General features: G+C 32.8%; 2 protein-coding genes across 5 annotated transcripts in view; one reads left to right on the forward strand and one right to left on the reverse strand.

Annotated features, from left to right (window-relative positions):
- The window catches only part of LOC147079196 (uncharacterized), a 454759-nt gene that overhangs the window by 23429 nt on the left and 404360 nt on the right, over window positions 1-26970 (reverse strand). The gene's annotated exons all lie outside the window — the stretch shown is intronic.
- LOC147079197 (uncharacterized) lies at window positions 17004-20736 on the forward strand. Of its 2 annotated transcripts, XM_085954502.1 has the most exons (3): window positions 17004-17618; window positions 17738-17866; window positions 18010-20736. In XM_085954502.1, the coding sequence occupies exons 1-3, from the start codon at window positions 17549-17551 to the stop codon at window positions 19947-19949; spliced, it is 2139 nt and encodes a 712-aa protein (XP_085810628.1). In that variant the 5' UTR covers window positions 17004-17548; the 3' UTR covers window positions 19950-20736. The 2 variants fall into 2 exon arrangements, with proteins under 2 accessions (XP_085810628.1, XP_085810621.1); XM_085954495.1 differs by having other exon boundaries at window positions 17004-17866.

Here is a 26970-nt window from a genome sequence, read left to right on the forward strand (position 1 = left end):
ATTGAAAACAAACAATTAATTTTTGATCCGTCTCAAAAACTTTTCACTTAGCTGCAAAAGAAATTTCATCCTTACTTTCATACAATCAATACGACAGAATTCGAACCCCTTTTGCAACCAATGCCAAAAATTTTATAGAAGCGCTTTCCCTATAAATTCGAGAGGAATTGGTTGAATTGAAAAATGACGGGACGCTAAAACTGAACTTCGCCGATGTTCCATTGGCTATTTTCTGGATTTCGGTTAATAAAAAATATCCACGGATTTCCGAAAAGGCTGTCGCACTGTTTATACCATTTTCTACGATATATCTAGGTGAGAAAAGTTTTTCAACTTAAGTTATAATTAAAAATAATAAGCAGTCGTGTTTGAAGGGTCTTGACCTAGAGCTTCGGGTTGCTCTTTCAAATATCAAGTCAAAACAGGGCTCGAAATGGAACGGAACGCACCGGAGCGCCGTTCCGGCTCGTGAAATTTGTAAAATTATCGCTCCGTCTCGTGGAAAAAATATGTTGACCGTCTGAGCTAGATAGGCCATAGAATAGAAAATCTGACACACTCATTTTTATAAAATACACATACGATTTGATGACTATGTAAATATCTTCAGAAAATTTGTCGAGCGCTCCGGTTCGTAAACTTTTCCATTTCGAGCGCTGAGTCAAAATATATAAAACTTTTACGTTCGTTGGAACCAGCTCAGTTATCACATTAATTAGTTATTATATTGATGATATAAATACATGGAAATATGTAGGTACATTTAATTCTTCGTCGTCTGTTATTTTGTTTGTAGGTACTATATTAAATTTTTTATCAAATAAAAAAAAAATTAATTAATGTAATTTTTGTGCATGGCTCCCACAAGGGGGGGGGGCTGACAGCTGCCCTAGCCTGGGGACTCAGGCACAGGGGGATGGCGTGGCAGGTCAACCAGATAAGTGAGATAAACAAAAATTACAAATTTGCTCTAATAGTAAAAAAAGTCGCCTGCGGCGCTATGTTACTGCGCTATTATTAATATTTTAAAACATGTGATTTCCAGGATACAATTTATTATTATAATGTCAATACTCGACAAATAATTATTCTTAACCCGATAACTAACAGTAATTCAAATTAATAAATACAAAAAATCGCTAAACATACAATCAATACCATTGATTTTACCTCCAACAGCATTTAAAAAACGCTATTTTAGAGTATGTGGGGTCCATGCTTTGGTGTATAAATTGTTTTACGTGTGGTGTGCCGCGAAATTCTAGGAAAACCTTTAGTGTGCCATGGGTGAGAAAAAGTTTCGGAGCACTGGTATAGAGAACGATAAATCATTTTACTTAAGCTGACTGTCGTTGAACAAAGTAACACTTTATATAATATGTAATAAAATTTATAATGCAATCATTAAAGCAGGTATATTCTTATCATTTTCAAGAAATAACACTACGCTATATAGGTTATAGGCAATAGCGGCTGGTCCATTAGGTCAATTGGTCAATGACCCTCCAAAAATAAACATCTTACAATCTATGTAGGTTATAATCTAAGATGTAGGTACAATGTATTATAATAATTATCGGCTAACACGTCAAGGCGAGACGCACACGGACGAACGAACTGTGTGTATAAAATTCAAACAAAAGGAATCCGCTCGGTCGCTATAATTTGGGCATTTGGAAATATGCCGGAATAAAATATTTCTACCTATTTCTCTTTCTCTCTCATTTTCCATATGTGAAATGGAGAAAACACACATTTCGCCAGTCTTTTTTTAAATTTGTTTTTACGCTGCATAGGCAAGATTTTCGTCATTGTCCCAGAAAGAGATAACAATACATTTTTCAGTGTGTTAAAGGAAACAGGTATAAAACGTTGTTCTGTTATTAATTATTATTGCCTCGCGATTTCATCGAGCATGTATTATATTACCTACCAAGCATGGTTTCAACCGTATTATTTTTTATATTTTTATTATTTCAAACTTCCTATTGTTGTCTGAAAGTTTCATATTATGCAATGTCATTGTTTGTTTTGTAATATTATAGTACTCAACCAAAAATAGCTTTTTAGTTTAGTTTAAATACAACCTTTGACTAAAACGCATCGACTGCATTCATTGTATTAAACAGTTAAACCATTGTATAAAAGTTACCCTTTAAAATGTAATCTGCTATATTAATCGTAAAAGTTACCTTCTAATAAAATCAGTGGAAATATAAAAAGTGTTTATATATACATGATCCCGCCATTTCATAACAGTACACAACACTTTTTCTGATAGTTTAATGAAAAAGCTACGGAGTTTTTATTAAATATTTTTGATTGTTTGATGTGAAAATAGACATTTTTTTTAAGGTTAAGTAGGTATCTATCTTTTTAATCTAACTATCTAACAATTTATATCACTTCTTTTATAATGTATAAAAAGCCAATTTGCTATACGTCTTTTAAGTGTACAACGAAAAGGCAAATTAAAATAATATAAAACTGACCTACCAAATCATCGAGCATAGAGCCGCCAATGGTTATAGGTATATGTCCTTAAACATAGATTCATGTAAAATGAAAAGTTAAAAGGCGTAAATACAATATGTGAGGCATTATTATTATAATATGGTTACATCTTTGATCACCTCATACGAAGAGGTCTGACTCTCGAGAACTCCTGGAGCGACACCTGTGTTCATTTAAAATAACTTAGTATAACTATAACATAAAAAAAACAGAGCAGTGTATTAAAGTAATAATTGTTTAATTTAACATATTATTGTGTAGGCCATAGGTAGCCAAGGAACTAATGTAGAAAACTATTTTATTTTAAAATGTAGCAATGGGCTTTGAATGAATTTCTACGAACAATATTCGTAAAGATGCTTCTTCATTGAGTGGCTCTATAATACAACATAATTATTATGTCTGGAAACTGGATAAAGTAAAACAACTTTTCACAAAAATAGTATCATTATACAGACTAATCTTGGCATTTGCAGTTGAGTAAAAAAACTTATGGCACTATGCAACTCTACAATATTTTTTCTCGATAACCAGGTTGACCTCAGATAACTAGTTGTTTTATGATTTAATAATAACATTGCCACAAAACGACTGTCTCCTCCCACATTAAAACATGGTGTATAGGCATGAGAGGCTACCGTTTTACCATATTTTATCATGCTACATATATTTTCCCGATACTAACAACTAACAATCATCCCTTGCAATATAGAAAGTCAAAGATGACGAAAAGAAATGCAGTAGATGTTGGAGTAGGTCAACATAGATGAAGATATAGTTGAAAAACCAGTAATCAGTGGATATAATTAATAGCATAAATAATTATACCAAGGTAACATACATTAATCATAAAGCAAAAGAGATCACTCAATGAAACAATGTTTGTTCCTTTCTAACCGATTGCAAGAAGTGTAGCATTGAAATTATAAAAGTATATCTATATTTAAAAAAAATACCTACAATTACAGTAAGTTGATAATATAAAGTCTATTTCACTTTAGTTTTACAAGAGTTATGAATCGATTTTAATAACGTAAAAATTATTTATTCCTATTTTTCAGCATTTTTTTAAACGAGGATCACGATTTGACCTTAAGATTTTTATTTGATAAAATATAGGAGCTAATTTTATACGAAAATCAAATTTAATTGACTACAATTAGACAAAACCGAACATTTAAAAAAATTGTATGTAGGTACCTACGTTTGCCTTCGATTTTTTGTAGAATCGATTTTCTATTAGTTGAACCGAATCTATTCCAAGAATAAAATATCCCTACGCCCTATGTCCAATAAACACAAATTATGCCTACAGGGCTAGCCTCAAAGCCGCTTGTTTGATGAGACGACTGGCGGAGTGGAAGTAGTTGTAGGGGGTATTTGTATTAAATTTTGAAAAGCTATCGTTCAATTGTCATGAATTATTATTATAAAATTGTATCTGTTTGCGAATTGGCTGTTGTAGACTTAAGTCTCGGAAAATCGCCAAAAGCTTTCGCCACGAGTGGTCGTTTTGTTGGGGCGAAATAATAATAAAAGCATCACGTGGAAAATCAACAGAAAGTTTCCGTATTAATATTTCGTACTTATTTCTCTTTTATGTGTCGTCGATAAAATAATTTTCCTCGAAATAACCGATGTGTTTTGAAAATACGCCGCAAACATTTATGCGGAAATGTTCTATTTCGTATGAGATTGAAATACCAGAATTTCTATGTGACATAATATACTAGTCGGCAGCTTAAAATCTCAGGTATGAATATGTACGGGTATAAGCCGTTGTATAGTATTTAACGATTAGACGTTGCTTAATTTAGACTTAGGGAGGTCTCACCTGCCGAACGAAAATCTTCGATTGCTACTAATAAATTACTATCATACCACTTCTCTATCAATGAATAAAGTAATACGGCGTTAATAATAACGGACAATGTAGTAAAGGGCATACCATGTATGCAACGAAGGAATATTGTTTTCAGCATAATGGACAACTTTCTCTATAAATGTATGACAGTCTATTTAAATGTACTTATTAAGAGTAATAACGCGCAATTCATGACCCTGACTATGTCCGATCCTAATAAGATCATATGGACCTCCAGAGAGGGAGGTTTGTATTAAGTTTTTGTTTTACGAGAAATGGATGTCAGCCACTTGCTCAACCTATTAGGTCCATACTCTCACTCATACAAAAATTTAAGAACAATATGTGTACTTGCTAGACCCAGGATTCTAACCTGGGACCCATGACGCAATAGACCGACGCTTAAGCCGCGCGGCCATCGCATAATACATATTGATCAAAAAATAAATAATTGAAGAAGGTAGGAAACATCGTTCGGAAAATATATTATCTAAGGTCAAATCAAATCATCAGATGGTCCCCAAAAGATAATAAAATGATTTAAAAGCGACCAAGAAGCCCGCTGGATTGATAAGATAATTAAGTACGAAGCAACGAAAGAATAAGGAACGAGAAGGGTGTAGACGGCAAGAAGATGCCTTCATCCAGAAGTGAATCGAGGGTGGTTTAGATGATGATGATGATTTAAATTAGAAATACATTTGAATACGTCTTCTAAGGTCAATATAGGTATCAAATTAAATATGACTGACTGATATAAATTTATTAACTTCAAGCTGTTTGTCAATTGACTGTGTATTTATGTACGAAAGGAGTTTAGGTTAATTGTAGAATATTAAAAAAATACTGATTACAATGGCTATTTACCAATAATAAACAGTAAAAGGAATTTATAATATAACATCACTGAACTTTTAGTTATATATTTAATAGTACAAAACCTTATCATTATAGTATGCTAATGATTAATGAATGATTGATAACAATAAATTCGTCCATTGAAATTTTGATTAAGAATGTATTTAATCATATTAATTTTAATGGCTTACTAACACATTCGTCAAGATTTTAATAAAGATACAGTGCATGTAATACATCATAAAGATTAATAATGTACAACAGAATTTACAATATACCTAATCGATTACTTAATAGCATAACTACTTACATTTATGTTTGTATTAGATAACCTTCAATATGCATCAGGAGATAAGGGAAAAGGACGTCATCACAACATGTAAATCCATTATTACTGGTAAATTAATACACATAAGCAGCTGATATTTACTACTACACAATACACAATGTATCCCATAAGGATTAAGTCATTTTAATCACAAATCATCATACGTCCTTAGGATAAGTCATACTCAGTCATAACGAAACTCATAAGAGTCATAAGACTCATATTCAGAAGGCAACCTATTTTGTATATTTATTCATATATTATAAAATTTATTCGTGATATGTATCATTTTTAAACATTATTGATAGCACATTTTAGAAAAATACAAGTATTCTAACTGATTGGGATTCGAATAGACTCTCTATTTTGCTGGATACCCATCAACTAACATTTAATGACTATGTACGCCACCTGTGGTAATTCGAATTCAGTCAAAAATGATTATTAACTTCGTAATTTAAATCAAGGTAATGAATGATGTTACTACATACCATAATTTCATTACAGATACAAAATCACAAAATATGGTCGCTGATATTATCGAGTTTTGACAATACCTTGAACGCATAATTATCGGTCAATTCAGTCGTGATTATGTAAGGTACTTATAAGTAGTTCAATTGGTAAAGGACATTTTCTGGAATCTGGTAATTATTATGTTTGTTCTTTTAAATTTTGTTGATACATTCTATTGAAGAATGTGGGTAACATACTTTTTATTATTGGATAAACACTAGATAGTTTTTATTGATTTACGGATTATTATGGTGATGGTATTTTTCGAAAGAAAAAAATATAACTAATGCGTACTGTCTCGTCGTGAACTTAGTATCTTTTTACATATTATTAAATCTCTAAAATCGTATTGCGAGTGAATATCTCCATCACGCAGTGTTTATCGATTATTCAAGATTTGAAGTATTATTAATTGGCTTGTTTTTGTTTTTATTTTATTTCAAATTCTACAAAAACAATATTGCGCTTTTCGATTTTTTAATTAAACGTGCGCAATAAGAATATAAAGAACTTTAAGTATATAATTTGTGTGTTATTTAAAAGCAGGGTTTAGTTTGTTAATTTTACAAAAAATAATTATTTTTTACTCGATTATTTCGGGCTCAGATAAATATAACGTAAAGCGTGCAATATAAATATTTTTACTTTATTATTATGTACGAGCATTGTATAAGTTTTAGCTTGTATAGAAACATGGCACTTATGACAAACGGGAATTTGTTTGGTGTTATGGTGATTTTGATAGTGAAACCACAGAAGGCTTCATCTAGCATTCTAGCAGAATAAAGGGTTCACCATCTTTGGTTGTAAGCTGTTTTAACTCATGTTTATAATTATATACCTACCTAAAATCAATACAGATCTGTTTATAAATTATTAAAATGTATTTATTAAAAGTTTAAAATTATAAGAAAAGATATACTCTAAGGCAGTAATTATTATAAAGCGTCAATTACATTGAGCTTCTTTACGAGCTGTTTGTTGGCGAATTTAAAAGCAGGCGATTCAGCTACTGCGATTTGATGATTACACACAAAACTTTCCATTCGCTGAGAAGCCACAAGCCAGCGACTATTTTGACAGAACGTAGTTCGTTTTTTTACCGGGAGGTTGCTACTGCGCTATACCGCGCAGACGCAGAAGGCCCATACGCCAGCATGTAGCGTGTAAAATTGACCGGCTTTCAACTTTTCTCGTTAGAGTGTTTACAACCTGCTTGTTGGCTTATTCGATGATTACACTGGGCGACTTTACAGGCAGATTGTAAATTCGCCAACAAACAGATCGTAAAGAAGCTCAACATAATTGACGCTTAAGACAATTATAAGTTTGGACTGTTTGGAGCATAATTATTGTTACACCTAACTAATAATAATTATGAATTATGACAAATGTTCCCTAGCAAAAGTGAGATTTTAAACGACAAGTATGGCGATACAACGATCATTCGTATGAAACTTTTTTTTACATTTTCAATTAATTGTACATTTTGATGATACTCTGGAAATGTAGAAGATGTTACTTTGCGAATATAGTAGATAAATCTGGGGACATAATTAATCCAATGGGATATGTATGGGACCTCTCACACACAGTTGCAACTAGTACTAAATTCTATTTGTTCTACTTCCTGCATTTGGGCAGGGCACCTCAAGGAAACTCATAGCAACCATATGTTGATATTTGAGATCAAATCAGAGGTGTAAGATAATACAACTTTGCCAGAAGTAAGAAGACACAAGAGAGCGAACCATGCAGGTTCTCAGAGTATCTAAAGCGAAAATGAGACGTTGCTACCGTCCACCGCCGTCTCCAGTGAGTTTAACCCTGGTTTCTCTTTTTTCAAGGCGATCGACCTCCGCTGTTTTAAATTCTATCTTCTGGTATTCGGGGAGACAGTGGCATATTAGCATTACTTGGGAAGTTGCGACAATATTAGTTAGTTATGGAGATTAAGCTCCTACTAGATAACGAATACAGACATAGAATAAAACAACCTATAATGAATTTACATTTTAAAATGATATATCTAACAATGAGGCGTTAAACTCTATAACCCCACATGAAGACAATATTAGATTGGCAGACAGTGAGTGAATTATTTAAACATTGCTCGTAGTAAACAAACTAGAAACCAAAAGTAGTGACGTAGAAGCAAGAGCAAACACAAAATTATATTATTATCAATTTTTACATTGTATATTATTTTCATCATCATCTTAAAAGGCCTTCAGTGTGGCGTTGTTAAAATTAAGAGATTTGTCCGTTATCACCGTGGTAACGAACCGCGCTGATAACACCAAATTTAAATTCGAATGCTTTAAATTTAATTCATATTTAATATATCATAACATGATATAGCGGCGAGTCGTTACCCTAGTATTATGGCGACCATAAGTATAAACATTTCTAACGAATAATATCGTGTTATGATAAACTTTTCTTTTTTTTTGTTATTGGTAATTTATTTCAAGTAGGTATTTCATTTTATACATACTTTGGAAACACATCACTCACATCAGAAACATGCCTATTAGAAAAAAATATGTCGCCCGATAGGACTCGAACCTGCATCCATTGGATTCCAGCTAATGAACTTTACCAATTATCCAGCTGGACCCTATCTCATTGCCAGGAATTTAACTAATAATCATGTAAATGAAATGCTTTCTCAAATTTCGTTAATAGATATTGACTTCCATTAGAATCAAGATTCGTTGAATAAAAAAAATGTCTATTTCATTTTAATTACGAGTATGTACCTATCGAATTTAGCGCGCGAATGCGTAATGGTTAATGTACTTACGATTGAAATATCAAATATTTATCACTGAGTATCAACATTCCCAGTAAGGTGCGCGCATGTGTGCACGCTCACTTGTCCGCACACAAAACTACTAAAATAACCTAAAACATGACATTTCAATATGTATATAGGTACCTAACCGGTTGACCTATTAGACCCTGGATGGATGCGGTGGATGGAGCACCGAAATCAGGTAGGAATATATTGAAATTTACAAAAAAAGAATTATTTCCTTGGTACTTCACGGCATAACAATTTGACGAGTTCATTTAGCTATAAAAATGGTGAATATTTGCGTACCTACACAATTGACTGCAGATGACTTTATGATCCATACACATAATAGACATATTTGAAGGGAACGTTTCTAAGTAAGTATGTCATTACTTACATTAAAACATATTAAGACATTTTAAAAGACTATAATGCTAAACCACAGTATTAAGTGACGTTTGAGCTATCGCGTCAGGTCAGTTAAATGCGTAAATGATATTTATAAAATGCAAGCCTAGAGTTGAGATATGTAATGGTACGAGGGTGGGTCAATAATTCCTTAGAAAAAAGCATTAAAACAGTTTTTATTTTTGTATTTTTTTTTTATTTCTCAACATAATCTCCTTGGAGCTCAATACACTTGGTTAGACGTTTCTCAATATTTTTTAAACTGTCAGAAAAATAAGTTTTCGGAAGGTCCTCAAAATAAGCATTTGTCCGATCGATGACTTCTTCATTTGAAAAAAAACGTTGTCCACTTAGCCATTTTTTTTAAGTTTGGGAAAAGGAAAAAGTCACTGGGGGCTAAATCTGGCGAATACGGTGGGTGGTCGACCAATTCGAACTTCAATTCTTCAATTTTAGCCATTGATCGTAAACATGTGTGAACACGGGCATTGTCCTGATGAAAGAGGATTTTTTTCCTGTTTAAATGAGGCCGTTTTTCTTCAATTTTGTTTTTTAGCTGGTCCAATAAAGATGCATAATAATCCCCTGTTATTTTTTTTCCTTTTTCCAAATAGTCAACGAAAATAATTTCACGTGCATCCCAAAATACAGTAGCCATAACCTTACCAGCTGATTTTACGGTTTTCGCCTTCTTTGGACATGGTTTGCCTTCGCAATCCACTGCGTTGACTGTTCTTTCGTCTCGGGAGTATAGTGGTGTATCCATGTTTCATCTACAGTCACAAAGCGACGAAAAAATTCATCCGGATTGCGTTGCATGAGCGACAACATGGCTTTAGAGGCCACCACCATATTGCGTTTATTGTCGACTGTGAGCAAACGCGGCACCCATCTTGCAGAAATATTTTTCATGCCCAATTTGTCATGTAAAATAGAAATGACGCTTCCTTTTGAGATCCCTGTAACCTCAATTATCTCACCCAACTTTAATCTTCGGTCACTTAACACCATATCGTGGATTTTATTGATCATTTCTGGTGTAGTTACCTCTACAGGACGTCCTGAGCGTGGTTCGTCCTTTGTTGATGTACGACCACGTTTAAATTCATTTAACCAGTTATAAATAGTTGCAAGTGAAGGAGCAGATATGCCGTGAACTAAATCCAACTCATTTTTTATTTCCTTTGCTGTTAACCCTTTTATATTAAAATGTTTAATAACAGCTCTAAACTCAATTTTCTCCATTTTCCATTTTTCCATTTTCCACAAGCAAATTTTTTTTTTAAATGTACGAGAAACACACAACAACCCGACCAATCTGATTGAAACTTCGCAGCATACTGAATCGGTAGTGCCGCAGCATGAAAACAAACCGCTCACAGTACTAGTCGCGCCACCTGTCGGCTTTTCTAAGGACTTATTGACCCACCCTCGTATAAAAAAACAGGATCAACCATAATATTATGCGAATTAAAGTTGTACTATAAATATATATTGTTAAGTTATATACCTATATATATATATATATATTATATTAGTTGGCACTGACCAGTGTTGCCATATTTTTATATGCTGACTATAGTACAAAGGCGTAAAAATTATAGTATTTCTGTAAAAAATATAGTACAGGAACATTTTTCGGCTCGAATCCTTTAAAATTATAGTATTTTGGCATATTCGGCGTAAAATTATAGTATTTAAAATTTTTGCAGAATCAAAATTATAGTATTGTACTATAATTATAGTACGGTTGGCAACACTAGCACTGACAATCATTAGATACCTACACGTATCTGTATAAGTACCTATGGGGAGATCATTCAATTGGCTGATTCTTCAGCTAACGCTTACAGAGAGATAATGTTTCAAGATTTGTAGTAAATGTTTTCAAAGACATAATGATGAATGTTGACCACGTGTGTCAGGAATATGTACCTACAAGACTTCAATTGCTGTACTATTAGTAATATTATGGTAAATATTCCATACTTAGTGGGTGGTACTAATAAGTAATAATAATACTTGCAAGTATTAGAAAAGACATAGAGCTTTCAAGATTACAGAGTGATAACCGTATTAGATATTGGATGCATTACAGCGCTCGAAATGAAAAAGTTTACGAACCGGAGCGCTCGACAGTTTTCTGAAGATATTTAAGTACATAGTTATTAAATTTTATGTGTATTTCACAAAAATAAGTGTGTTAGATTTTCTATCATATGGCCTGTCTAGCTTTAGCTATAGGTATTCGTATCTCACTGATAGGTGGTGGCAGACTGTGGCAGTTAGTCCCCCAGGAAAGGCTTTAGTTATTCTCAGCGGTTATGATTTCTCCGCACTCGCACACCAGAGAATTTAATTGCAAATAATGCTTACATATAGGGTATATTATCTGTGATGGATTCGATTGCAATAAATTTACAATTCTGGGATCCCGACCGATTTATTAATCCCTGAATCCCAGGTTACCGGGATTAAGCATCAATTATGATTTGTACTAACAATAACATATTAATATATTTTTATTAATTTATTTAAAAAGTGGCTATTTTATTTATCAAAAATTATTTATTCTATGAAAATTACATTGGTCTCCGAATTTTTTGAAATTACGACATTGACGAAAATATGCAAGTACATGACAACAACAAAACTAATAAATAAATAAATAAAAAATAATAAAGTTTTTCCAACTGTAAAATATTTGCATACATTCACGTGGGTGCAGAAACAAAACAAAGATCTTGGCAAAATATCACTTGGTGTTGCTGAGCTCCCGAGATTGTAAATTCTACCCGGGGCTATTGTATTTGCGGGGGAGTTGAGAGCATAAAAGTTCCACCCAAGATCTCTCGAGATCAAGAATTCTCTAAAGTCTAACTTACTAAATAAATTTTAGTAGCTGCCCTCATATTATGTGGCTAGAAAAACTCTCCTTCGTTATAGCCGGCATACGGTATATACATGTCATGATAAAATGGGTATCGTATTTTCTATGATTAGTAGGTGAATCGTAACCGAAAAAATTGAATTACTATATGGGAAAATAAAAGAGCCATCGTAAACGACAATGCAGTTGAACAAACATTAAATCTACCCACAATTCAGCAATACACCAATAGTGTTTTATTTTATAGTTGTTTGCATATTGAATTGCATAAAAATTATTTTATGTATGTGGTTTGGAAAAATATTTTATTCACATTTCAATAAGGGTGATTATTCCAAATTTGCGTTAATATCTTTGACCTTTTATGTCAAAGTATCACCTTAAAATTTAGTACATGAAAATGTGTCCTGGTACATAATATAATATATAGTTAATGTTAAAAAAAACAATAGCGCAAATAACGTTACCGACCCGTTAAGGAGTTATCGCTGTTATCAGTATAAGAAAAAAACGTTACATTCCCCCCCCTTCCACTTAAATATGTTTTAATCACCACGTGCTTCATCCTCTGCTCACGTGGTCAATTATTATTGAACAGTTAGTTGATTTTGTATTTTATTAAAAATACCACGTTGCTTACTCAGTGAATTGACGAATACTGAGCAATAATGAGGAATTGACTGATAATGTATAATTATTATGACAGTTAATATTAATTTAAAAAATGGCTACCGTGACCTTTCAACATATCGATTACGGTCTATTTAAAGAGTATCTAGCCAAAATGGTTTTAATAAGTAAATATCGATCAGGTTGCTTACGTTCTCACACTTAAGATTGATATAAAGTTTTTTCCACAAGGCATAAGAGGATGAATACATTTGTATTGATTATATTATTTTACTATACACAGTGTTCAGCTATTAATTTTAATATAAGTTAAGTTATAGGTACCTGCTTGTAATATAATTAGAATGCTTTTGTGATAATGATTAGTGATTAGCACTGATTACATATGGATTATAATACCTATACTAAAATTTAATTAAATCGTCTAGTAGTGTCATAAATTACAGTGAAATTACTTCTTTAATGCTATTTTGATACAATGACTATTAATTAATACATGATAAATTTTGTCCGACGAAGTATCGTGATTATGCAATTTCACGAAAACTTAGTTACCAATAAATATTTTTATACAGATTTAAATTTAGAAAATTAGTAATCTGTAGTAATTAATTTACTTTTTTACAATTTCATGAGCTATTGGTTAAACAAAAAGTGACAGAATGCTCTTTACAAAGTTGATAATAACATGCTATTTATCTTAATAGATTATGGTAATGAATAGACACTGAGTGTATTAAAACGGGATTAAAAAAATATCTTTGTTTGAACAGACAGATAAGTAAGTACGGCTTATTATTGACAGTTAGCATGTCATTTATTTGTGTAAAAGAATGATAGTCACGATGGGGGATTACGATCAGTGAGATATTTACCCTCTCTCGTGGATTGCCCGTTGCCTCTTCCCACACTTGCACAGTATGACCTTGTCATACGATAAAACAATCACAGAATCACAATCCGGCAGAAAACCGATTTCACAATTCTCCTCCTTGCACTTCATCATAATTCTCGGCGCGGCATGTACCATGAACTTTACGTCACCACTATGAAATTGAATGAGATTACAATAAATGGCGAAGGCGATCAAGTTATTGGCGGGTAAAGCGATCAAGAGTGTGACAATTGTATCGAGTGAGCACGTCAACGTTTCAATATCAGCGAACGACTGGACGGTTGGCGGTCCGGATCGGGTCGGGATAAGATATATTCCGCGCGAATGAAATAAAATTACGTAAATATACACATACGGGAATGGCGGCTGTGTAGCTTAGCCCGAAAACATCGCGTTGCGGGCTAATTTACCCGCCCATATCTGCGCACACTTGCGCCAAGTGACGTAAACTTGGTGAGGTGCCCAATGGTCACCAGACAGACAAACGTTGGCGATTTTTATGCAAATTCCTGCCAATGGACAATTAGTTTTTATTCGCGATCATTAGACAATTGTTATACCAGAGCTTAATTGCAGCGGCCATTTAAAAAAATACATATACGTAATAATATTATGTCGCCACTAAATGAACATACCTATTTGTATTATTATTCTGTTTGTTTTTATTAAGCAGAAGGTTTCTTCACACAAATAGACATTTTGAGCAAATTAAATAATACCAAGCAACCGTAAATTAATAGAAACCCTCTTCTCCATCACACGTCGTCGTCACTACTTAGATAAAAAATCAACTACACGATATACTGGTATTTTCTGTATTGAACTGTAGGTACCTATGCTTTTTTTCATTTTAGTAGTTTTTAGTTTACATGTTCATACGTCATAGCAAAATAAAAAGTAATTAATTATCATTGTTTGGAAGAATTTCTTTAGATGAGATGAGATGAATAGGAGAATAAGATGTTAGGTACTTAAGTCAATTTCACATTTTTTATGTAGAACCAATAACCAAATATATATATTTATATATATATATATATATATACTTCTTTAAATAATTGATAAATACAGTTCAAGATAAGACGCTACGAATCGCCCAACATGTGAATCAAATAAAAATCATTTTCTAAATATATATTAACGCTATATGCCAGTAATTCTCATTTTGTTTTTGGTCGGGTGTAGGTACCTACCTATAACTGGCTAAAATAATGTCGACCTTGGAAAGGAAAAAGGACGTAACCCTCAGTTTTTTTTCAAAATAGGTTTTATTGGATAATAACGTTGTACACGACTAAATACACATTGTGTCCAAAGGATGTAGGCACCTACGCTGCTAATGCCGATGTATTATCTGAATTTAGCTTTCAATTTTTAAAAAAGAAGAAAGTCGAGTGGGAAAAACTACTTTTGACAACGTCATTTTTGTTGGTTTTTCTTTAATTAACTCAATAATTAATATCAGATTAGGAATTTTAAAACCAAATAATTAATTATCATTTATCACGCACTTCACGGCTATGTCTGTTTTGTATTTTAACTTTGACCGTAAACTCTAACAATAACATTTTTGTTCCACCTGTAAAATTTGATTTGTGTGGATTACGCCCTTTTTCTTTTCTAAAGTCGATATAATAAGACGTGTGAACTCACGGAATCCAAGAGTTCCACATAACCTGGTTGGGAATCATTGCGTGTATGATCTATAAAATTTAACGCTTCTTCATAACGCGCCTTAGGTACATTGGAAATAGGTACATATTATGCAAATTGCCTTAGTAAAAAATATGCTTCAGCATGTTTATGATAAAAATCTCGCTAGAATTTTCCGATAAGCTTCTTGTATTCATCATAAAACCATATTGTATATATTATTATAAACCAACTTTTTCTGGAATAGAATGCTATCAATATTCTCTACGCGTCGAAAATTTCAGTAAAAAACAAACGATTATTATTAGACGATCATAATATTTTGTTAGAGTTAAATTGTGAATAGGCACATCATAGTAATAAAATTCTGAATGCTTTCTCTTCCTCTCTACAGCTCACATAACTTTGAACATATAAAAAATGATTTTTAACAAACACATCTATTTGTGCTCATTTAAAATGCAAACGATAATTAGATTTGTTGATAGTACTATTAACGAAATAAACGGTAAAACACCTGAACTAAAATCAATAAATAATGTAAAATGTCAGCGTACGGTACCTTTGTCTGTTTTGTCACTGTTCTGTTTTGTCATGTTCTGTTTTGTCTTGTTCTGTTTTGTCCGGTCACCCCACTTAGAGTAGACTCCTAAGAATAATAGACATATTACGCCTAACAGGCTTCAATAATTGCAATACATTAAGTTGCATTAGCGTAAGAAGTAAGTTTTCTAATTGTTTTTAGATAAGATTAATAGTGAATATTATGAGAAGAATGTTCAGTAGGTACTCTCCAGAGTACCTACTGTACTTATTTTTCTTTAAAATCGATGTTTATATTATTATGGTATATCACCTTCTGCACTTCTTTAAAACCGATTAATATATTAGCTCACCGCTCGCGCAATTAAAAAGCTTATTTCTTATCCAATGAAAAGTAAATTGCTCATAAAAACAGTTTATTATATGCACGGTTGCAGATTCTTAATTACGCGGAAATATCTTGAGTTGATAAATAGTTTAGGTTAACAAAATAAAAACAGCTTTCTTGTGTAGCTGCCCAAAACATTATTCTATGCAATTAGAGAATATTTTTGTTATATTTTCAACATCTTGTTTGGCAGATATACAATATTACTGCTCATGCGAATACAAATCATATTAAACAACATGTTCGACTTTATGTTTAAGAAAATGACATTAATTTGAAAATATGGGTTTTGATTTGTAGTGTTATGATAATTACAATAATGTAATGTGAACTAAAAACTTTCATGTAATTAACATATTTTACAGAGATCCTTTTATATTGTTACATGTGAAACTGCAGCTATGTACTCATTTTGGTTGACCATATAATAAGAATAACCTAAGCACGATAGAGACACTTCATATAACTAAACTGAAATATTTCGACTCTGTAGGATGAAACAAAACATCTCCGAGGTTACGGATGGGAACTTATGAATCATAAGTTCATCATTTTTGTATATCATAAGTTATGAATGTTATGATATACAAAAATAATGGAAGTGAAGTTTTCTGGAGTGAGTAGTAATTATTATAGTCAAACATTATACTGTATTATCTTTATCCTCTTTATACAATGATATCGTCGAGGCTTATCATTGATAATAGGTACATATCGTCGCCGTAGATGTCAAGGGAGTCAAGCCACACATTTGGCGAAAATGAGTTAAGTACACAAAAGCATTTTAAAACCATCAAAGATGCCGTGGTCAATGGATTTGAGCCACAAAAAGCCCTATGTATGAGTATTTTGTAAATTGCCAATAGACCTAGCACACATACATTAAAGTAGTCAATGACGACAAGCCGCATAAGTCTTTTGACTTCCGAATAATTTCACATGATTATGTGACTTAACGCTGTTGACCACTGGGACTTCCCGCTCAATCTGTGGCCCGGTACGCACGCCTCGGCTCACATTCGACAAAGATTTATAGTGTTGTCTTGCTCTAACTCAGCATAAGAAACAGAGAAAACTGAGTTTAGCGAGTCGGGTTATTCACGCCAGCACCTGTATCGTGTCATATTATTCATACTAACATTGCGGTTGGTTTATTTGGTGATCTTTTTTCTTTGGGTTTGCGACTGTAAGCATTTTTATTCAGTGTATTTAGTGTGATTGTTGTATTCAGTTGTGATTCAGTGAGAAAAGGTGCTAAATAATGAACTATTCACGTGGGAGACTAATGGTTGCAGCCGTTTTAAATTCTACTAATCAACATACCCGTAAAGGTAAGTGTCGATGAAATATTGAGCTAAAAACACTTACTAGTTAAAAATGTTGATTCAGGCTGCTTTGACAGCAATGAGTAATGTGTGCGCAAGCTGTATTAGTTTTATTTCTTTTACAGACTCTCACGGGAATGCCGTACAAGCTGGATGTGCAGACCTCGAGCTGAATATGCAAGCTCCGGACAAGATTGCTGGTCCAGCCATATATACAGAGCTCCAAAATGTCTCTCCAAGCACACACGTGGGAGGTCAATATTTTAATTTGTTGGTTATCAATAATTGTTGGTTTGATTAAAACCTGTGACCATCAGAGAGTCATTTGCTAATAACAAATTATTAATATTTACCTTGGTAGTTTCAAAGAAATAAACTACTTTGTTTTGTTTTACAGATTGGAACGTCAACCTGGCACCAACACTACTAGATTCAAATGAGTCATGCCAGCAGGAACCTGCATATTATCAACACAACATTAATGTTTCAGGAACTTATACTTCTGAAATAACCGAGAGCAACCATAGTAACAATCCTGTATCATCCATCCCCACTTCTACAGATCAGACTACAGATGATTTAAGTAGGAAACGCAAGCGAAACCCAAAAATGTGGAAGCGGAATTCACAAAAGATATTGAGAATGGCAGGCAGCGAATATCAAAGCAGATCCGGAAAAAAAATTCGAGCAAGGGCGATAAGAGAAGTTAACTGTAAGTGCCATTATAAATGCACATCCAAAATAGGAAAATCACAGCGGGAGCAAATGTTGGCCGACTATCTGAGTCTGGATTCCGAAAGAGCAAGATGGGCCTTCATTGGTAACAGTATAAATCGTATCCCAGTGAAACGAAGGTACCATGGAGACTGCACCAAACGAGAGTATACCTTGCAATACTCTGTGATGTGTAATGAATTGAGAGCCCAAGTGTGCAAACAGTTCTTTTTGGCGACATATGACATCTCGAGCAAAAAAGTTGAAAATGCAATGAAAAAGTTGACTCCTTCAGGTGTCACTGATATAGATCGGAGAGGTCACAAAGAACCGCCCAACAAAAAACCAGAGGAAGTGAGGAACATAATCAGGGACCACATCAAATCGTTGCCCGTAGTTGCTTCCCATTACTGCCGGAGCAGCAGTAAGAGAAAATACTTGCCTTCTGGTTTGAGCGAGACTCGTATCTACATGGACTATGTAGAGTATTGCAAGGAGCATAATGTTGAACCAGAAAAGCACGGCTTCTACAAATCGATCTTTGTCACAGAATTTAACTACGGCTTTCACACTCCTAAAAAGGATCAGTGTGACTTTTGTACTCAGTACAAGAACAAGTCAGACGAAGAGAAGGCAAAAGACGAGGAGGAATACAAACTGCACTTGACTCGAAAAGAGGAAGCGAGAGAACACAAAAAAATCGACAAGGCCCAAGCTATGTGTGATCCAACAATTAGTTGCTTTACCATGGATCTGGAAAAAATATTGTTGACTCCAAGTTTGCAAGTAGGACAGTTGTATTATACCAAAAAGCTGAAAACCTACAATTTCACAGTGTATGACCTGGCTACTAGACAAGCGACGAACTACATGTGGCATGAAGGTGCAGGTACAAAGGGTGCTTCGGAGGTCGCCACGTGCCTGTGGAAGCTCTTGGTTTCAGTAGGCCCCAAAAAAGAAGTAACTCTGTATTCGGATACAGCTTCAGGTCAAAATCGCAACTCAGTTGTATCTACAATGTTATTACGTGCCGTGGAACAGCTGCCCATCAACACAATAAACCAAAAATTTATGGAATCAGGGCACTCCGAAATGGAGTGCGATTCTGTGCACTCCACAATAGAGGCCCGAGGAAGGAAAGTGGACGTATTCACACCAGAAGGATGGTATATGGTCGCCCGTACCGCGAAAACTAGTAACCCCTACCATAAGGTTGTGGAAATGGAATATTCCGACTTCTTCGATTACAAGAAATATTGCAGTCAAGTGATGACCAATAAAACTCTGTCGGAAAATGGAGACAAAATGAAGTGGCTAAAGGTAAAGTGGTTCCAATATCGCAAAGGTGAACCCACGACTATCTTTTATAAATACCAATTGAGCCAGAATAACTTTGAGTCACTACAAATCCAGCGAAGACGGCATCGAAACGTACCTACCCTAGAAGTACCAAGGCTGTACAGTTCCAAACCTAGAATTGACCAAGGTAAACTAAAAGATCTGTCAAAACTATGCCAAAAAGGTAGCATTCCGTCAACCTATCACGACTTCTATAAAAATTTGGAGCCTGAAGATCGTCCAACTCAGAAAAACAGCAGCTCAGAGAGCGATGGAGATGATTAAAATGTGTGTCTAGTTTTATTGTAACTTAATTGTAATTATATATTTTTTTCTTTTATTTTGTTAACTGTCAATTCATGGTGTAACTGCATTGTATTGTTGTTTTAATTTAATAAAACGCAATTTTTTTGTAGTACTTATTCCACTTTTAATCAATAAATTAGGACCGGTTTCGTCCGCCTCATAGGGACATTTTCAACTGAAATGAACAAGTTGAAAATGTCCCTCTGAGGCGGATGAAACCGGTCCTAATTTATTGATTAAAAATGGAATAAGTACTACAAAAAAAGCGTTTGATTAAATTAAAACAACAATGTAATTATATTTTTGAAAAGCTAACTTTTTGTTTAGAGACGACTATGTTCACATACTGAATGAAATCAGGTAGATTCTAGGTTAAGGTGGGCTCCATAAAAGGTCAATAATAGACTTTTCTTTAGAGTATATCCACAAAATGTTAGTGCTTTGTCCACAAATTCTCAGTGTTCAACAGGCATAAGAGGCCTAACTCTTTTGACTACCGCACAAGTATGCCAACTGTACATGTCAATATTCAGTGGTCAAGAGATATAACACACATTACTTTTAAAATACAATTTTTTTTAGTTATTCATTCAAAATAATAAAAAGATAATATCACAAAGTATCTACGTTCAAAGTTTCACAATTCTATCTTTAAAAATAAAAAAGTTACAACAAAAACTGTTCCTTTTTTTGTCACACAAAATCTTTGCGCGCCGATTTCTCAGCATTATGATTTTGTGGACTGGCTCCCTTGACATCTACGGCGACGATATATGATAAAATACAGGAAATGGGGGAAGAGTAGGTTTACCACAATATCATATGATATATTGCATTTCCTTCATGGATACATCTGAAATAGTAATATATTTATACAAGTCATCTTAATATTGAAATTTGATTATTTTATCTACATTGACTCTCTTATACCTACTTAAAAATATTGTGTATAACTTATGTACCTACAGCGAAAAATAAATAAGCATGTAAATAGTTTTGTAAAAACATGCAAGTGTTTTCTTAAGTTTTTTTGTGAAAATAATATTTACGCATTTACAACACTAATTGTCCGCGTGAAAGTATGTAATGTTTGTTTTTATATGTGCGTGTTAAAATTAATTCAAATATGCTCACAACCCATCATTAATTTGAATATTACCCAGTGGTAAATACTAAGACTAATTAAGAAAGTTTAAAATAAATATTAATATGGAAAATGTTTGTAAGAATGGAATATACATAAGAAATACGTACACGTAAACTGTGTAGATTTGTGAGGCATTCGGTTGTTTCACCCAAAAAAATATACACATTGTGTCACTGTTCTAGCTATATTTAACTCAGATAATAGTTTGAGGTTAAATAAAATATGTATTTAATTAAAGTCACTCTCAAAATTATTTACGAACTCACAAAAAATAATATATTCTAAAAAAAACTTCTTTGTGATAAATTCACTTTGAACCTAATTCTTGTTAAAAAATAATTTCATTTTACTAAAAAAAAATCATGTAGATAATTAAAAATACGTAATGATAATTAAAACAATTAATATTGGTAATTAAGGCCTAAATAAAAACAATAATAATCAGTGGCGGACTACGTGGCGCAAGACGTTGAAAAGCAGGCGAAGAGGGCAGCCTATTTGATAATGAAAATACTAGTCACAATAAAATTAATCATATCACAAATATATTGCCGAAACATGTATCTAAAAGGTTAATCAATAGTATGCATATTATGTTGTTTGAAGCAAAACGGTATTTTACATTACAACGCAAAATTTTTACAAATTATCGTAACCGTAAAGTACCGTAACGTAATAGACTTTCAGAAAATATTTACATAACATAACCATAAAAACGCGATATATCTACTTTTATACATACAAATAAAATTTAAATGAACGTTTCACATGCAATATGTTTTTTTATGAAGTAATTCTAGCGAGATATGATATATTTTTACCATCCGGTGAAATAATTTTGTTTTTTTTCCATATAATGTAGAGGGGGTAGAAGTTCCACCACTGAAATAGCTGATTAATTATATTTTTTAATTGCTATCGACTATGTAGTATTATCGCAAATACTTCTTTTAGTTATTAAAAGTTATAAGAATAAACCAGTGAAGGTCATATTATATTACAATCTCACTTAGTTACAACTTACGCGGGTACCCATATCGTCATTTTTCTTATAAAAGTATACTTTTTCTGACATATTTATGTAACCAACCACACCTATGAATAATATATTTTTTATTGTACCTACCTATGTGTTAAATATAATACAATTTATAGCATCTACTGAATCCATAATTAATTTAATTTTTTATTTCATAATTAATTAACCATAATTTGACAACGATCAGGACCGGTGTCGCTTGAAATGACATTGCCGACTTCTGAGTTATCTTTATAATTATGGTTTGCAGAGATTTTATCTCGAAAACAGACAACGCATTCTTATTCATTGTTTACTATCCAGCCCCAGCCATTGACGTATGGAATTGATGCAGCGTATAAAAAATAAAAGGGACATCATAAACGACCGTGCTCATATCAATCTGAATCTTCTCGAGTCCACTCATACGAATTGTATTCTTTGATAAACATATAAATGAAAATGAAAGTGGTTAAAATAATATCTCAACCTACATTCAAGTGAACGTCTCAGGTTTAAAGTTGAAATTTGTATGGGACGGTGTATCCTGCACAATGTACATCAATGTATCCAGGACCCTGTATAAACTGTAAACTGTGTATAAACTGTATACAAAAACTGGCTGGGTTATTATTTTAGAGATCAGTATTTTTCTATACAATATATGGCTTTTAATAATACGTATAACCACAGAACAGCTTACATAATATAATTCAGATAGGCTATACCCAATACACTACATTTTGAAGCAGGGTTTGAATGTGTGAGTGTAATATGACAATGAAACTCACATTAATTATAGACGTGCAATATTGTGTGTTGTAACCTTGAAATACACCAATATTGAATGAACGTCAGTGCATAAACCGAGAGCAGTTTTCAGAATGAAGGGCAAGCTTAGAATGACGTATTCTTGATACGCGTTATTCTTCCACACTCGATCGGTTGCCTGTTACTCCACAGCCGTTAAGTATTTCAGTTCCCATTAATTCTGTGTTCCCTGCGTATAGCCTAGCGTAAATATACACATCACATAGGTACCAATATATAATATAAAAATATACATATACTTAAGCTGTTAATCTTTACATGAATTTCAGTAAAAATTGCTATACGACATTATAATTGATTACTGAATGCTTTGAATGTTAATTTTGGCATTTGATTCATGAACATTGAATATGTAACCGTATTGAATGATATCGACAGGCCCGGTCTTAGGGTGATTCGAGCAATTGGGGCCAATCGGTTGTCGTGCTCTAGATCTCGCGCCTTAGGTGACTTCAGGCCCGTCGCAATATATAATATAATTAAACTATTTAGTTTAGTTTAGTTTTAAATTTCATGAAATATTTTATATTATGTACAACAGTTAAAATCGTTACGCCCTTGTGTAGTATAACCATATAGGAAAATTCAAACTCATTATTCAAGAACATTTATTATTTTGTAATAAATATCATATTGATTTGGTAAGTAGTTGTTGTTATAATTATAAGGAAAGTCGAGTATATTATTATACCTACTTATTAAATAAATAAAAATAAAAATAGCTTTTTAGTAAACGCTGATTACTCGCTCCCGTTAATCATTTTTAAGGGGAATATGACCGCCTGTACATAAGGGCCTCGCGCAATACGCCAATCGGGACTCGAACTTGCTATGATCTATCCTGGATATCAATCATCAATTTAAACAAATTCTTAATCTAAAAGGAGTCATTATTGAGAGGTTTGACCTATGAATAGAGGGAGTTATATGATTTTTTTTACAACAATTGGCAGCTTTTCCAGAACGTTTTCATATGGTTGATAATAAATAATTATCGAAATAAAAGTGTTGGCAGCATTGTTCAAAATTTTTAAAATATTGCTTTGGTCACTAACTTATATATGCGATTTTATGTACCTTTTTAATATTGATTTTTATATAACATTATCGTTTAGGCTTGCTTGCAAGGCATTTTATATGTACGATATATTTATACGATTCCGGAGAAAGTATAATGCTTTCGTAATCATTGGCTTTGTGGCAACCTTTTTCAGATTCGAATTAATATATTTTAAGGATTTTTTAACATCTATTAAGGTTCAAAGACGTTGCAGAACCTTCTTCTGTAGCGAGAAGCCTAATATACAAATCTACAGATATACTGATGTGCCAATGTACAGAATATCTTTTATTATTACAGAATAATTTTCTTAAGTCGCAATCAAGTTTAGTGTTGTAGTACAAAACGACAATAACGTACTGATGTCGTTATGAATCTCTCCAGTTATACTCCAAACTTTTCAAACATATAATAATATGAAAGTCGAATGGAAATAGACATTTAATAATAAAATAAACCGGTGTCCAGGCCGGATTGTTAGACCACATGACAGATGAGCGTCGCGACGCTAATAATCAACGCCTTCCAACAAGGTCGAAGCGAAATTCGCTGCTCTTGAAAAAACGATCTAATTCTGTCGATGTTAGAGCGTTATCTCGCAGCATCGTAGCATTGTCTACTTTAAATATAAAAACGTATAGCAAAATCTACTGTACATCATTTTTATTCTCGTGGTTACTTATGTGGTTATATATTTCTGATGTAAAAATTCATGGTAATTAGGTACTAGTGCATTTATGTAAAATTAGCTAACGCGCTAGTGGATCGGATGCCGATAATGGGTGTGCAAGATTTATATTCATACGATATGCAACTTCATACTGTCACTTGTCTGGTAGGTACCATTTAAATTTTTAACTTCATTAGTGAAAACAATGTAAATACAAACGGTTGCACCTGCTCAAAATAGATATGTATTGTATGTTCGCGTCGGATTAGATTGGGTTAAGTGACATTATGAAATACGTACCAAATTTGTTGCCAGATTAGAAAAAAGATAGATCACAAATCTAATTGATAGATATGGTTTCAGGCTTACATGCCTACATATTATTATCGCGCAATTGTAAAAAGTAAAATTTTTGATAAAATAATACCTACACTTCGTCCTATCACTCCTACCTACTGTTATATACCTACTGGGTTGGTAGAGAAACGAACATAAGTCATTATGAGTAACACCATCTGTCTTGTATTAATCGTTGTTCGGCATCAACTTATTTATATTCGGTGAATATATTAATTATAATATTTTGAAATTCATAATTACGCTATGCTATTTTAATGATGAAATTAACTGTGAAATTTTCATATAATATGTTTGAGAAAATGGTATTATATGATTATACAGAAAACTTCAAAAGTATTTTGTTTTCGTACGACATCTATGAAAAACTGGAAAAGAGACGATATAGTATAATGTAATGTATTCCAGTTATGTATGACATTACTACAACATAGACTCAATAATGTAAGTCATATTTAACGATTTTTCTTTATAAGATATTTTGCTTAATTAAAGCTTTTAGTTTTTACACCTAAGTATGACATATGCCTGTCGTACTTTTCGTGCAGACAGACGATACTAAATGAAACACAATACAAATCCAGGACTTTATAAATAATTTTATAACGACAAGTTTAGTTATTATTTATTTGGTCATAAAAATGTGTTATTATTTTGAGAACATGTCTTTCAGTTGGCGGATGAATGTTTCGACATCTAAGCAATTGATTAGGTTCATACTCTGACTCAAACACTAAACTTTAAACACTAAACTCAAATTGAAAAACAATATGTGTATTGCCAGCCCAGGATTCGAACCATAGGCCAACGCTTAAGCCACTCGGCTATCGTGGAAAGTACTTGTACCTATAGGTATACATTATACAATGTACATAGCATACAATATAACACGCAATTATATTGAGTGTCCTAAATAATGCACGGTGAAAGTTAATATTGCGAAAGTATTATTCCAAATATATCAACGTGTTTTGTGAATATGATAGCAGCTACTAAAATTCATTCGTTTAAATACAAACTGCGAGCCGGAAAATATTAACCAATGTGATAATGCGACAATAATGTTCATAAGTTTTATTGAGTTGATTGTGTGTGTTTTTGTGTTTTTAGTATTCACCACATTATTTCCGTTTTTTATCATTGAAAAACTGTCATTGCATCGGTAAGTTCGATGGATGTAGGTACGTGGCAGCCTTAGATTAAAAGAACTGCAGCAGTGGATCGAACCCGGCTGATGATGATGATACCTATATATACTTATGCAATAATTACAAAAGAACAAAAGATATATGTTAACGAGATCCCCGAATTCACAGTGCACTAAATTATCATTAATTTTATTTGTCTCACCTATTATTTGCAATTCTAAGCAGTCAAACAGTTACATAATATTATGTTAATACTCATTCAATGTCATGTATGTATGTAGGTTTATTCTAAAAATAATAAACACTTAAGAAAATAATAACAACCTTGCATTAAAAAAACACGGTTTTTCATCGGTTATTCAAAATGACAGGTGTGGTATATTATAATATTTAAAACTGCCAATGATAAATAAGTTATTTAATATATTTATTTGTTATTAACTTTGCAGTTTTCTTATGTGTTGCGTATGGTTTTTTTAAGTATTAATATTTTAGAAGGTTGTCCCTAACGAGTACGTCTTCCTAGAAAATCTATTCCTGAAATATTTTTATGTAAGCCTAACCTCGAAAAATTTAAATAAAAACATTAATTTACACTCTCCTGCGAGATGCTTCATTTAAAATTCATCTCAGAGGTGTATTTCCGAAAATAAATAGTTTGGACAGTTGATAAATGAAAACTAGCCCATTTTGTACCTACACTATTTATTATCAAAGTGAAATATTTATTATCCACAGTATCTATAGCAAATAAATGTCTTTGAATGGT

Source organism: Rhyacophila brunnea, unplaced genomic scaffold (genome assembly GCF_057557595.1).
Source record: "Rhyacophila brunnea isolate RB1 unplaced genomic scaffold, BYU_Rbru_1.0 scaffold_10, whole genome shotgun sequence".
Classification (NCBI taxonomy): domain Eukaryota; kingdom Metazoa; phylum Arthropoda; class Insecta; order Trichoptera; family Rhyacophilidae; genus Rhyacophila; species Rhyacophila brunnea.